The following is a 12207-nucleotide window of genomic DNA, read 5'->3' on the forward strand; positions in this document are numbered from 1 at the left end:
AGCTAGGCCTCCCTTTCACGCTGAAGTCTTGGGAACCCAAGGCATGGTTGGGCAGTGTGGTGTAGTCACCTCTGACTTCTGAGCTCCAGGGGAAGGGACTCAGAATCAGTCATCCCTGGGGCTGTGTCTTTGAGAGGGGGCCTGTGACTTACACTCATCTGGGAGGAGTCCTAGACCACAGAGAGGACCATTTGGTGGCTGGGGAGGAGACTCCAGGGCAGGTGTGTTGTCTCTGAAGTGGATGACAATGGTGGGGGCTGGGTTAAGGAGGAGGAGTGTGTATTCAGGAGCACTGAGCTGGGGCCATCCACTTCCCCACGTTTGTTGGAGGCTGAGACCCCAGGCTAAGCACATGGAGGGTCAGCTTAGGGTCAGGAGTTAGAATTAGAGAAATTCCCGAAGCACTAGGTGAGCCAGCCACCGAGGCCAGGCTGGAGTCTTGGCACCAGCTAGCCTGTCAAGAGGGTCTCCTGGAGGAACTATGGGTACAGCTGCTCCATTAACCATCGAGCAAGAAGTCCAGCCTTGTGTCTGAACACATTGTGATGCCAGCCTTGTTTCTTTGCCAGCAGAGCCCTTCCTCTTCAGGACAAGGACTGGGAGACAGTAGCTCCTGTCCTTTGGGGTTCCCAAACCCAGACTCTCAGCAAGACACTCATCCTGACGCCTTCGAACCCTGTGAGCAGTGTGAAGTAAGCCTGAGCTCCTTCGTACAACACCTGCTAGGCCCTGGAACCGTTCCCTAAAGGCCACCAGCAAGGAGGAGAGTGGAGATCCCAGGGAGTCCTGTTGTCTCTGCTCCATTAAAGCCACAGAAAGGGATGGGAGCATGAAGTGCTTCTTGACACCTGGTTTGCTCCTCTGAAAAGCAGAGGGGATGCCCCTCCCCACACTGACTTTAAGGTGTTATCTGTGTTCCTCAACCAGGGGTTCTGTGGGTGACAGGCCACCCCTGGGGAGGGCCGAACAAAGAGGACCACTGTCTCTGATGCATCGATAAGGCCGGATGGACAAGTACACAGTTGGCTGCAGCCCACAATGGGCCGGATGCCCTGCACCTGCCCACAAAGGAGGAGGTGGCTTATGCCTCACGTCTGACTGGCAGCCTCTAGATAGCATCAGCCTACTGGAGGGTCATCTGTCTTGTCCCACAAAGGCCAAGACAAAGGCCGTGTCAGCTACAGCCTCCCCGACCTGGTCAGTGGTGGTTAGAGGAGGCCTAGTGCTTTCCTGTGCCCAGACCCAAGGTTCTTCATCAGGACTGTCGGGGACAAAAGCTTCCAGTATTTATGGACGCACTCAGGTGGGACTCACATCAGCGCAGGAGGGGGACCCCTGAGCCTGGTACCCAGGCTGGCTCCAATACTGGGGAGGATGCCATTCTGCTCCTTTGGTACCTGGGGAGGAAACAATGCCTAGTTTTTCAGCTCCGTAGTAGGGGGCAGACTATAAGAAGCTGGGAAGAGCTCTCTGTCCTGAGCAGGGAGGGAGGGGACTTGCTGGAGAACCATGGCAAGGACAGAAATAGCATATTAAAGGCCTGGGCGGGTGTGCTGCAGTTGCATAGTCAAGGAGGCGGAGACTGGGGTAATGTGTGGTGAGAACTGTCAGAAGGGCTGACACTGCTGGGGCTGTCAGATGGTGAGATGGGATGGGAAGATCTGAGGAAACTTGGAGGGTCCAGGGTTGTGGGCCTGACTCACTCCACAGCACATTTCAGAGACTCTGCAGGTATGAGTTAGACATGTCTCTGTCACTTGGCCTTACCTACCCTTCAGAGTTCAACTCCTCACTGAAATAGCCCATGGAGTCCCAATGGACCACAGACTTCAGTCACCTGTCTTTGAGTCAACCAACCCCCATCTGTCTTCAGGGGCTCTAACACCTGTCCACACAGCAGGGTCACCTCAACTCCTGAGCTGTCCTTGAAAGGTTCTCCTGGCCCTGGTTGTCCACACAAGCCACCCCTCTGCCTGCCTGTGCTGTTTCAAGCCCTCGGTGCCAGAGAGACCTCTCTATTCGCAGCATTCACACTGGGATGACCTCAGAGACAGCTGGGTACAGGGAGTTTTATCCATTGACTCCTGTTTGCCCCAGGCCAGTTTGGCAGTGGGTGAAGAAGTGATTATGTCTCGTTTAACAACATCCCCTCAGGCCCTTTCTAGAATTTGGCAAAGCCGGGTGGTACAGAAACCACCAGATGAGGAGGAGAAAGGTTTATTCAGTGCGGAGTCTGGCAGGAGACTGGACTGCTCCAGCACTCTAGGCTCTGAAGACTCAAGGTTGCCTCATTCTGGTAGTACTGGCAGCAGTTTGACCCCATGTGGATTCAGGCTTGCAGAGCTTGGGTCTGGGAAGTTGGGCAAGGATAGAGGCCAAGGCCGATCCAGGTGAAGGCAGAGGGTCCTCCAGCAGGGACCTGTAAAATTTGCAGGTCGTTGTTGCTCTGCACCTGTCCTTTCTTAAGATGCACCACCTCCGGCCGACTCGGCCACCAGCGGGGCTGTGAGTGAGAACTCGCGGGTGGAGCGAGCGCGCGCGTGCGCGCGTAGCCTCCGCAGGCGACTCAGTAGGAGTGCCAGCAGCAGCGCGTGTAGCAGCCCGAGGACCAGCAGCGCTAGCTGCGCCACCAGAGCTCCCCAGCAAAGTAGGCCGGGCGCGCATGCGGCCCGCAGCTCATCCTCCGCCACGTAGGGCAGCAAGCGGCCACGCAGCGCCGGGGGCGCGACACAGCGCAGGTCGCGGTAGAACTCGCGCTCAGGGCGGCCGGCCAGCCAGGCGCGCAGCGGCAATAAGCGACAGTCGCAGCGCCATGGGTTAGCGCCCAGGTGCACTCTGCGCAGCGCCGGCAGCGTATCCAGAAGCCCGGGCGGCAGCGCCGTCAGGTTGTTGTCGGTCAGCACCAATTCTGTAGTGTCGGGAGGGAAGGCAGCCGGCAGCGAGGCCCAGGTCAGCCCGCGGCGCCCGCAGTCCACGCGCGTCTCAGAGCAGCGGCATGGCGCGGGACAGCCAGAGGCTGGGCGGCTGGGCGGCGCTAGCAGCAGAAGCAGCAGGCTCAGCGCCCCGCGCGGCCCTGGAAGAGAAGCGCTGGGATGAGCCGGGAGCATCTTTGGGAACGCTGCTCCCGCCAGCTCCTAGGGCCAGCGTCCCACGAGTCCGCAGGTCCCTCCACCCCGGCCACCCTGAGCGCTGACTGTAGTTTCCCTCCACCTCTGAGCCAAGCTCTTTTGCTGCCCATACTAGAACACCTCCTGATGTGGCTCTTCCCAGAAAGTGCAGACCCGACCCCAGAACTCACGGGAGCCCATGGCGAGAGGATGGCGGCCTACTTCGTTCTGGAGTGGCGTTGGCCCGAGAGCCTGCCTGACTCCACAGCAACAGACCACAGTTCTGCCGCCTGGCCAGAAATAACTCCGAGCCGGCGCGCAAGGGCGTTGCAGAGGCAGATAGGGTACTATCTCCTGGGCCCGCAGGCAGCCCGGGCTTCCGCCCCCGCCCGCTCCCAGGGGCTCATGGAACACTCGGACACTCGGTGCGACGTTCACTAACTTTGTTCTCCTGTCACCAGGACAGGACGCGGCATTCACAACTGAACAAAACGGAGTATGGGGTGTGTGGGGAAGAATCATGCGGGTGGAGAGATGGAGGAGGCCAAGGGCTGGAACCCCTGCGGAACAGAGCTGCTGGGAAGAAAAGACCTTGACCTATGGGTGGATGAAAGTAGTCATAGGGGACGTAGGGGACACCCCGTTCCTGCCGCCCCTGGAGTCCTTTAGGTAGACCCAGAAGGGGCGCGAGCGGTCTAGCGCATCGCGGCCCCGCCTTCCTCCCAGAAGCCTTCAGGTCTGGGGTCTTCCTAAGGGCCTCAGCCTCCAAAGCCCGCCAGCTCTGGTCCTGAACAGAGCATGATTTGGAGTAAGGGAGGAACCGGCCTACTTCCACGCTCAGTAGGACATTAGCATATGTTTCATAGCCCACTGGAACCAGCAGAGCGGGGCCTCCCAACTCCATCAGCGGCACTAGCTTGGGTAATAGGCCCAAGATCCTGCATCCACATCCCTCCTCTACCCTGGTTTATTGGCCCGCTGGGGGCAGTGATCTTCTCGGAAGGGAGATCTTGGAGGTTATGCACAACTTGTTCCCTTAAGACAGGCGGGGAGGTGTGGGGTGGGATGGGGCATGAGGTTGAGGAGGGACTGTGGTTCAGATACAAATGACCGGGAAGGGTGGATGCTGAGAATAAATTAGGGTCATCTGGGGGCTGTGGCTCTGTGGCTCTAGGTCTGAATAGTCTGGTCAAAGCCACTTTGGATTAGGGTTAGGTCCAGGCCTTCTGAGATCCAGATAAACCCAGGGTGGAATCCAGGACAGTCTAGGATCCAGGGGTAGGAGGGGCCAGCCTGGAAACTGGCTGTCTATCCTTGTCGATGTGGACCCGGGGCGGCTGTCACTGGTCCTGCATTTGCTGCTTCATCTTCTGCAACATCTCCTGCATGCGCCTCAGCTGGTGGTGGGGGCGACCCAAGTCAGAGTGAGAAAAGACAATGAGGTCTAGCCCTGCCCTCTGCTTCTCCTCCCTACCCTTTGGCAATCTTGGCCCCACTCCTGATATCCACCCACCTCTTCATCCTTCATCCTGATGAGCTTCTCAGTCTCCGCATCTGGTGTGGGCAGTGGGAGGATAGGGATGGGGCTCTCCATGCGGCTGTCCTGCGTGAGTTTGCTGTGGAACGAGAGGGCTTGTTGGGAGGTTCGGGTTAGGAGGGTGGGAGATGCCTGGCCCACTCCTGCCAATGTCAAGACTGCTGGGCTGATTTAGGGACTGGAACTAAAGTTCAGGACAGGGAGGCCTTCTGTGGCACCAGGCCGGGGTGGGAGGGTCGGCTCTGGTGAGGGTGGCCCACCTGGTCATCTGCTGGATGCAGTGAGCACGGTAGTTCTCATAGTGCACATCGCACGTCACGTCTTTGAGGTCGTGCATGTGCGTGCGGATCAGCATGTTGCGTAGCTTCACGAAATCGCAGTGCGCCTGGTTCTCCACTGTGGGCAGAAGTCGGCAGTGAGTAGGTGTCAGCCTACGGGAGCCTCCCACCCCTCACCCAGTGCCTCCTGCCTCGTCTCACCTTCGACGATCCCCCAGGGGTACAGTCGCCCCCGGACCCGCTGCCCCTTGGCCTCCACCACAGTGTTGCTGCCGATAACGGCGAAGGGAGCACTTTCCTGGGGAAGGGAGCAAGGACCCAGCCCAGCCTAGTCTGTAAGAGCAGCTGGCTCAGAGGCTCAGGCCATTCCGGCACTGGCACCTTCCCCTCCCATGGCATGGCCCCTCTTCTGGTGTCTTTGCTACCCACTAAAGTCACAAAGCCTAAATAGCTCAAAGCCTTGGGGCATCTGCCAGGCTGTGTACTTCTCTGACACCGGATGCTTCCTGGGACTTCCTCCACCATCAGAGTCAAGACCATGCTGACTGGTAGATGGCTTTGCCCATCTACTTCTGGCCCAATGGCCCTAGTTCCGGGCTTAGCTCTCTGTCATAACCTCTCTGGCCTCTGCGGTATTCAAGGCCACCATCTTGGGTACTAGAGCTTGACACATCTCTGGGCTACTGGGCTGATTCTTGGAAAGCAGGTCAGAATGGTACCGATATGTGCTCTAGTAAGCACGCAGGGGAGGTTCAAATGACCCACCACAGACTAGACAGGGACACAAGTGACTTCCTTATCCTGTAACCCTTGAGACCAGGGCACAGTCTCTCTTCTAGGTGAACAAATGATTCCTGCTCTCATCGTGCGCACCTGGGTGCTCAGCCCTCCCCCAGGGCCGTGTGGCCTCCAATGCCCTGCCCCAGCTACCTCCTTGCCCCCCACCCCTCCTGGCTACACGCTCACCTTCAGTTCCCGGTCCTGTTGCTTGAAGTCTTCATCTTCATCTGAGTCACATTCTGGAAACTGGTACACGTGGATCCCAAACTTGTCGATCTCCTCTCGTATCTGCAGCAGGGGAGAGCTTTCGCTTGGCACTGGCCAGCTCCCCTGGAGGTTTTGGCCAGGCCCCTTGGGCTGTAGGAGACTCACCCTGTCCTTCAGCTTCCGGATCTCACTGGGAACCAGGCAGTCAGCTTTGGCGATGAGTGGAACGATGTTCACCTTCTCGTGCAGCGCCTTCATGAAGCCTACGTCCACTGGCCTCAATCTGCAGAGGGGGTAGGAGAGGCACTGTTGGGCGAGGGGGCAGTGACGCAGTGGTAGGAACATCCACCCCGATCCCGGGCGCCTGGACGGCCACACACCCATGTCCGAAGGGGGAGATGAAGTAGAGGCAGCAGTGCACCCGGTTGTCCTGGATGTTCTTGCGGTTGAGGCCGCTTTCATCGCGGAAATACTGTTCAAACTGCTGGTCTACGTAGTCAGTGATGGGCTTCCAGCTAGAGGGAGAAGGGAGCTGGCTCTGGCAGCTGCCTGCTAGGTGGCGGCAGTCGGGGCAGGGGGACCTGTTCAGAGCTGTCCTCACCACTCGGAGTTGTTCACTGCATCCCCAAAGCCGGGCGTGTCCACGATGGTGAGCTTCAGCTTCACCCCCTTCTCCTCGATGTCAACAGTGTGTTTCAGGATCTCTACTGTCTGGTTGATGCGTTCTGCAGAGGAAGGAGAGGGAGTGTTTGCAGGACAGCTCCACCTTTTTCTCTGGGCAGCAAGGAGCCTCGCCCTTACCCACCCTGGTGCCCTGGCCTCTGACTGTCTGACGGTGTGTTCTGGGCCACTCCTCCTCACCGCCAATCGGGGACCCTTGCTTCGGGCAGAGTGTAAGGGCGCCCTCGGAGGTTTCTCGGGGCAGGGCGAGCGGAGCGGATTGGTGAGGGCTATATGAAGACTACTCACCCTCAGCACTCAGCAGTTTCCGGTCCTTGTACAGGTCAGTCAGGAAGAGACTGTGAACAAGGGTAGACTTCCCCAGGCCGGACTCACCTGGCCATAGGAACAGTGAAAGAGCTGGATTAGATTGGGGCTGAGATGGTCTGACCCACGGCCTCATGGGCTCTACCTAGAAGTTTGGCCACTCACCGGCTACCATGAGTGTGAAGTCGAAACCCTTCTTGACTGACTTGCGGTGCACCTGGTTGGGCAGTGTAGCGAAGCCAACGTACTGCTTGTCGATGTCCTGAGGGCGGGGGTGGTTGGGGCAGATCAGTGGCATATCCTAGATCTTCAGTGGAAGCCTTATCTTTTATGTTGCTCAGAGGAGCAGAAAACATAGCCCCTAGCTAGGGGCATTTCATCAACAAAAAAATGGGGTGAGGGCTGAAGGGCAGAGGCCGGAAGGTAGTGGAGGAAGTGGCAGGAAAAGGCCTCCCCACCTCACCCTCAGCAGAAACCCAAGACTTGGGTGGGGAATGAGGAATAATGTCAGCCCCACAGGGCATCCCCTGAGGTGGGTGGTGGGACCCCCTGAGATCTCTCAGACACATTCAAGGACCTCTATCGGTGGAAATAGCCAGACCTCAGCACAAACTCATCCCCGGAATACCCAAGGGTGGGTGGCTTGTCTGGCCCAGATCCAAGCCTGGGGGTGGTGGTTCCTGAAGCAGCATCGGAGCGAGGGCTATTTATAGACTGCGGTACTGAGCCTCCCACACCAAAGGGTCTGCGCTGCCTGCACTTATCCCTAGTGGACATCTGCCCCAGGAGCCCCTGCCACCTTCAGCAATAGCCAGAGGGTCTTGGCCAAGCAAGACTGCACACATGACCCAGATTCCACCCTCTCTTTCCACACACACACAGACACACACACCTTGAGCCGCCTCTGGGCCTGGGTGCGCGGCGACAGCAGCTGCTCCACCAGGCGGTCCTGGGGTGCTGCCAGTGAGTCCATCGCGGCGACCCCGCAGACCCTGACGGCCTCGTTCCGACCCTACACCAGGGTCAGGCCAGTCGAGGCCAGCGATCTCGAGCGACTCGCGCTGGGTAAATTTGCTCTTAAGCCCTCTTCTGCCTCAGGTTTTGAAGACGCGAGAACTGAAGCCCGGAGAGGGAGCGTCGCCCACCCGGTAGGCCGCTGACCTCAGAAGTCTTGCGAGCCATTCCCTTGCCTCTGCCCCGGAGCCGCGAGCCGTGGCCGCGTCGAGGCTCAGCAGGCGCTCCAGTGCGAGCCCGAGGCGGGGCTTCGTGGGCCCACGGCAGCAGCGGAGGGGACCGCCCCGCCCGTCGTCGCCGGGAAACGGTCGCCTGGAAATTGGGCCGCAGGCGGAGCCTCGAGAAAACGGCTGCCATGGGCAGGGCCCGGCAGAGGCGCGAGGGAGGGGGCGCCGCGTGGATCCGGAGCGCAGCCGTGGCACCCGAGGCCGCGTCCGGACCGTCCGTAGGCGGCCGGCGAGGTGTCTGCGGTCGCGGAACTGCCTCCGGGACGCCGCGCCGCTACTGCCCACCAGAGGGCGCTAAGGAACTCTCCGGACTCACGCACAGCCGCGGGGGAAGCGGCCCCAGTCAACACCCAACACCTCGCTCTCCGAGCACTTCACCCGAAAACCTGAACCGTGCCTTGGTGACCAAACTGCCGACAGACACACCCCTCCCTGCTCCTTGGGGCTCACTCTTAACTACAACGCACCCTCCACGGGCGCTTGCACACGTACTGGTGATTGGGGGACTTCTTTCCCTATTGGTATCTTCTAAAGCGCTAAGGACAGAGTGCACCTCCCTCACTAAGCCTTGCCATGGACCAGGGGAACAAGCAGAGCGGCTCAGGCCTATAATCCCAGAACTTGAGACGCAGAGGCAGGCGGATGTCTCTGAGTTTTAGGCCAGCATGGTCTATGTAGCAAGGTCCAGGACAGCCAGGGCTAGCTACATAGTGAGACTTTATGGGGTTGGGGATTTAGCTCAGTGGTAGAGCGCTTGCCTAGCAAGCGCAAGGCCCTGGGTTCCGTCCCCAGTTCCGGGGGGGGGGGGAAGGAAAGGGAAAAAAAAAAAAAAGGAAAAAACAAAAAGAGACTTTATCTCCAAAAACAAACAAAAGGGTGTGAAGGATGCAGTGGCCAGAGTTCAGATGACTGGCCTCCTTCAGAGCTTGGAAGCTCTGGCCAGCCCACAGCTAGGCAAAACTTCTTCCCACAGCATGCCATCACTTTAGGTACCAGATATTTCAGGAACCACAGGGTTCTGATGAATTGGGAAGCCATTGGCTGTGAGCCACCAAACTTTTCCTTACTCCTCACTTCCAACCCCACCAGAATCAGAGCTCCAGCCCCAGGGTGCAAGAAACTAGACAAGTCACTGTGCAGACTGGGCAAAGGACCAGGAGGCCTCCCTCCCCTATGCAGGTACCACCCTTCCTCCATGAAGCCTCACCTTCTTGGCTTCTTGGAGGGGCCTCCACCCTGGGTCTTGCTAGGGGGTCCCCCTGAGGGCGACTAACACCTGGGGAGGAGCCTGAGCCCCACAGCTACAACAGGAGAGCCATTCTTCCCAGGGCTGAGAAGAAGCCTCCCAGTTCTTGCTGGTTTCTGTCTGACCTGCCTAACCTAACAGAAGCCTTTAGACTGGGTTGCAACCCACCACCCCTAACCCAATCACTCTAAGCACAGCTGTCAGCCCAGCATCCACCTGGACAGGTTGGTATCTCCAGCCTAGGTAGGGCACCTCTGGAAGACCACACAGGGGCCTTAGCTGGGTCAAGCCCTGGTGCTGAACAGACCCTGTAGGTCTTAGACTACCTTTCAACTTGTTCATTGGAAAGGCACATGTTTAGGGGAAGTCCCAGTCAAACAGCCTGTCTGAGTATCACCCAAGCAGGCCACCATAGCCTGTATAGTCCCTGGGGAAGCCCTAATGGAGGGGCCTTGCACTCCCTTTTTCTAGTCCCGGAGGCTCTACAAATATTCCTCAGGGATATGAAGCCATGCGCAGCTCTACCCACCTCTACCCGAGAAGAGAATGAGACCATTGAAGCTTTCAATCCTTAGAATTATGACTAGGCTCTGAAGCAGCAGGCACAAGCGACCAAGCCCTAATCACTGCCCAAGAAGAGGTACGGATGCAAAGGGCAGACAAACAGACACCTTCTTCTACACAGACTGCTGCTCTAATCCCCTCCCCCATTTAGCGTCAGAAAGAGGCCTGGCTAAGCCCAGCTCTGTGCAGCCATATTGGGAACCAAGGTATTATGAGCTGCTCCCCCAGGCCCACAGGGTCCCAGCTCGGACACCAGAACTCTAGCGCTTTCCTGGGGCTCCCCCCATCTGCCCTGACCCAGTGTTCTCTTCCTTCTGGCCTGGGGATAAGGGGTGGTGTAAGGCTGGCTCCTGACTGGCCTGAGGATGGGCAGATGCAGGCCTGAAGGAAGGGGAGGGGTCTCCATTCTAGCAGCAACAGACAGGAGAACATGGATGATGTTAAGCAAGTACCCAGGCCAGGTGATGTGGAAGACCTTCGGGGCCCGGGAGAAGCCTAGGTCCCTGCCTTCCCAGCCTCTGGCCCCCTCCCTCACACAATAGCCAGGCAGCTGTGTCCCCACCGGCTTTGTCTGGCTTACTGAGGATGGGGAGGCGGTTCTCTAGGAAGGCTCCTGGGAGAGCCCCTCCCGGCAAGCCTCATCAGCCTTGGGCGGGGCCTGTCCCTGCCGGGAGACTGACTTCTCCAGCTCATCCCATCAGCCAGCTGCTTTTGCTCTGCCTGATCTAGTACTGCCCTGGTCTAGTACTCTGGGGGTCTAATGCTAGGTGTGAACGTGCATCCCCAGGGAGGCTTGCCAAAGCCTTCTGGTGTCAGAATCGGGCCTTTTCCCCTATCTTCAAACGGGGCCTAGCTCGAGGCACACAGGACATCCCCCTCGGTCACTCACTTCCGCAGCACTCTGGTTTCACAACCCTCCTTTGGATGTTCACAGGTTACCCAGGCCAGCTTCACAGTAGCCTGGCACTTTCACGGGGGTGGGGATCAGGCTAGTCCTTTGGAAGGCCACAAGCCTGGCTGTACCCGAGGATTGGAGGGCTAGTGCTGAGTTCCTAAGGATGACTCAGATGGGGAGCCTTGGAAGTTCCAGGTCTTGGAAAAGCCTCTGCCAAAGACTAGCGAGCATAAATTTAGGTTCAGGAGAGAGACACAAAGGTGCGTGAGCATGGAGAGGAGTAAGCAGAGGCCCCTGTGGTATTCCTCAGGGTGGTAGACCCCTTCCCCTCTCCCCGTTCCTGGTCTGTCGTAACTAAAGCCTCACCCAGGACCCCCAAACACGAGGCCTTCCGGTCAGGTTAAGAAGGGGATGCTGTCCCTGGACTAGAGGAGAGAGGCCCTCATCCCAGCCTCGCTTTCTGGGGTGGTGCCTAGGCCCCTGCTATACAGGTCAGGGAACCAAGCGCGGTGCCTACTCTTCCCCTCCGTAGCCCCAGGAGCGGCGGCGCTGCCCCTACAGACAATCGATTAACGCCAAAGGACTGGGTGACGGCCGGCGGGGGCGGGGTCACGCCTGGGCGCCAGCAGCATCGGTACCACAATGGGTGACAGCCGGTCCGGTCTCACCACCGGCCGAGCGGCGCAGCGCCGGTACCTGTTTGTCCTCTGCATGGTCCGGGTCGTGGTCCGGGTCCGGGCGGGTCCGGGAGGGTCCGGGCCGGCGGGCAGGGGAGAGACGGAGACAGACGGTGAGAGGCGGGCGGGCGGCGGGGACAAAGGCGCACGCGGGTACGCGGACAGGCGCTGGGCTCACCTGGGGTCGCCAGCTTGCTCTTGTACCGCAGTCCTGTGCTCGGTGGCCGCCGGCGGGTACGTGGCGGCGGGCGCGGGCGGGGCGCGGCGACCAGCGGTGGAGGCCGAGGCCGGCTGCGGGTGACCCGCCCCTCCGCGCCGCCACCACCCGCCCCGCCCGCGCGCCCGCCAGCCAATCGGCGCCCGCCGCGCCCACGCGCGACCCGGAGAGGCCGGTGGGGGCGGGGACTGAGGCGTCCCGCTGTGGTCCCCCCCAGGCCTTTGGTTCTCCGGGCTGCGCGAGTGCTGCAAGGCTATTCCCACGGTCTCGATAGGAGCGCCCCCTCCCCTTCCTGTCATCCAGCCCAGGCCTAGACTCTGTTCTCCCTTGACTGTCGCTGGAAGCCGGTTGGTTCCTGGGCCTCTGACCTTCCATCATTGTGTCTCAGGACTGTGCTTCGTGCAGCCCATGAATGAACTCAGGGGATATAAGGACCCCTCTTCACCCCATCAAGGTGCATTTGGAGGGGGC

At 59.4% G+C, this 12207-nt stretch overlaps 2 protein-coding genes across 3 annotated transcripts; both read right to left on the reverse strand.

Moving 5' to 3' along the window:
* Window positions 1–2201: 2201 nt before the first annotated feature.
* On the reverse strand, window positions 2202–3420 carry Gp1bb (glycoprotein Ib platelet subunit beta). The gene has a single exon (XM_032899925.1). It carries the CDS (start codon window positions 3105–3107, stop codon window positions 2463–2465), a length of 645 nt encoding a protein of 214 aa, XP_032755816.1. The 5' UTR covers window positions 3108–3420; the 3' UTR covers window positions 2202–2462.
* Window positions 3421–3535: 115 nt separating this feature from the next.
* On the reverse strand, window positions 3536–11776 carry Septin5 (septin 5). Of its 2 annotated transcripts, XM_032899924.1 has the most exons (12): window positions 11698–11776; window positions 11539–11549; window positions 7062–7158; window positions 6879–6965; window positions 6511–6634; window positions 6290–6424; window positions 6075–6192; window positions 5889–5990; window positions 5124–5220; window positions 4905–5040; window positions 4621–4723; window positions 3537–4504 (listed from the first exon to the last, which is right to left on the reverse strand). In XM_032899924.1, exons 3-12 carry the CDS (start codon window positions 7069–7071, stop codon window positions 4448–4450), a joined length of 969 nt encoding a protein of 322 aa, XP_032755815.1. In that variant the 5' UTR covers window positions 7072–7158; window positions 11539–11549; window positions 11698–11776; the 3' UTR covers window positions 3537–4447. The 2 variants fall into 2 exon arrangements, with proteins under 2 accessions (XP_032755814.1, XP_032755815.1); XM_032899923.1 differs by lacking the exons at window positions 11539–11549; window positions 11698–11776 and adding an exon at window positions 7789–8138 and having other exon boundaries at window positions 3536–4504.
* Between the last annotated feature and the right edge of the window lie 431 nt (window positions 11777–12207).

The sequence above is a fragment of the Rattus rattus genome, chromosome 4 (genome assembly GCF_011064425.1).
Source record: "Rattus rattus isolate New Zealand chromosome 4, Rrattus_CSIRO_v1, whole genome shotgun sequence".
Classification (NCBI taxonomy): domain Eukaryota; kingdom Metazoa; phylum Chordata; class Mammalia; order Rodentia; family Muridae; genus Rattus; species Rattus rattus.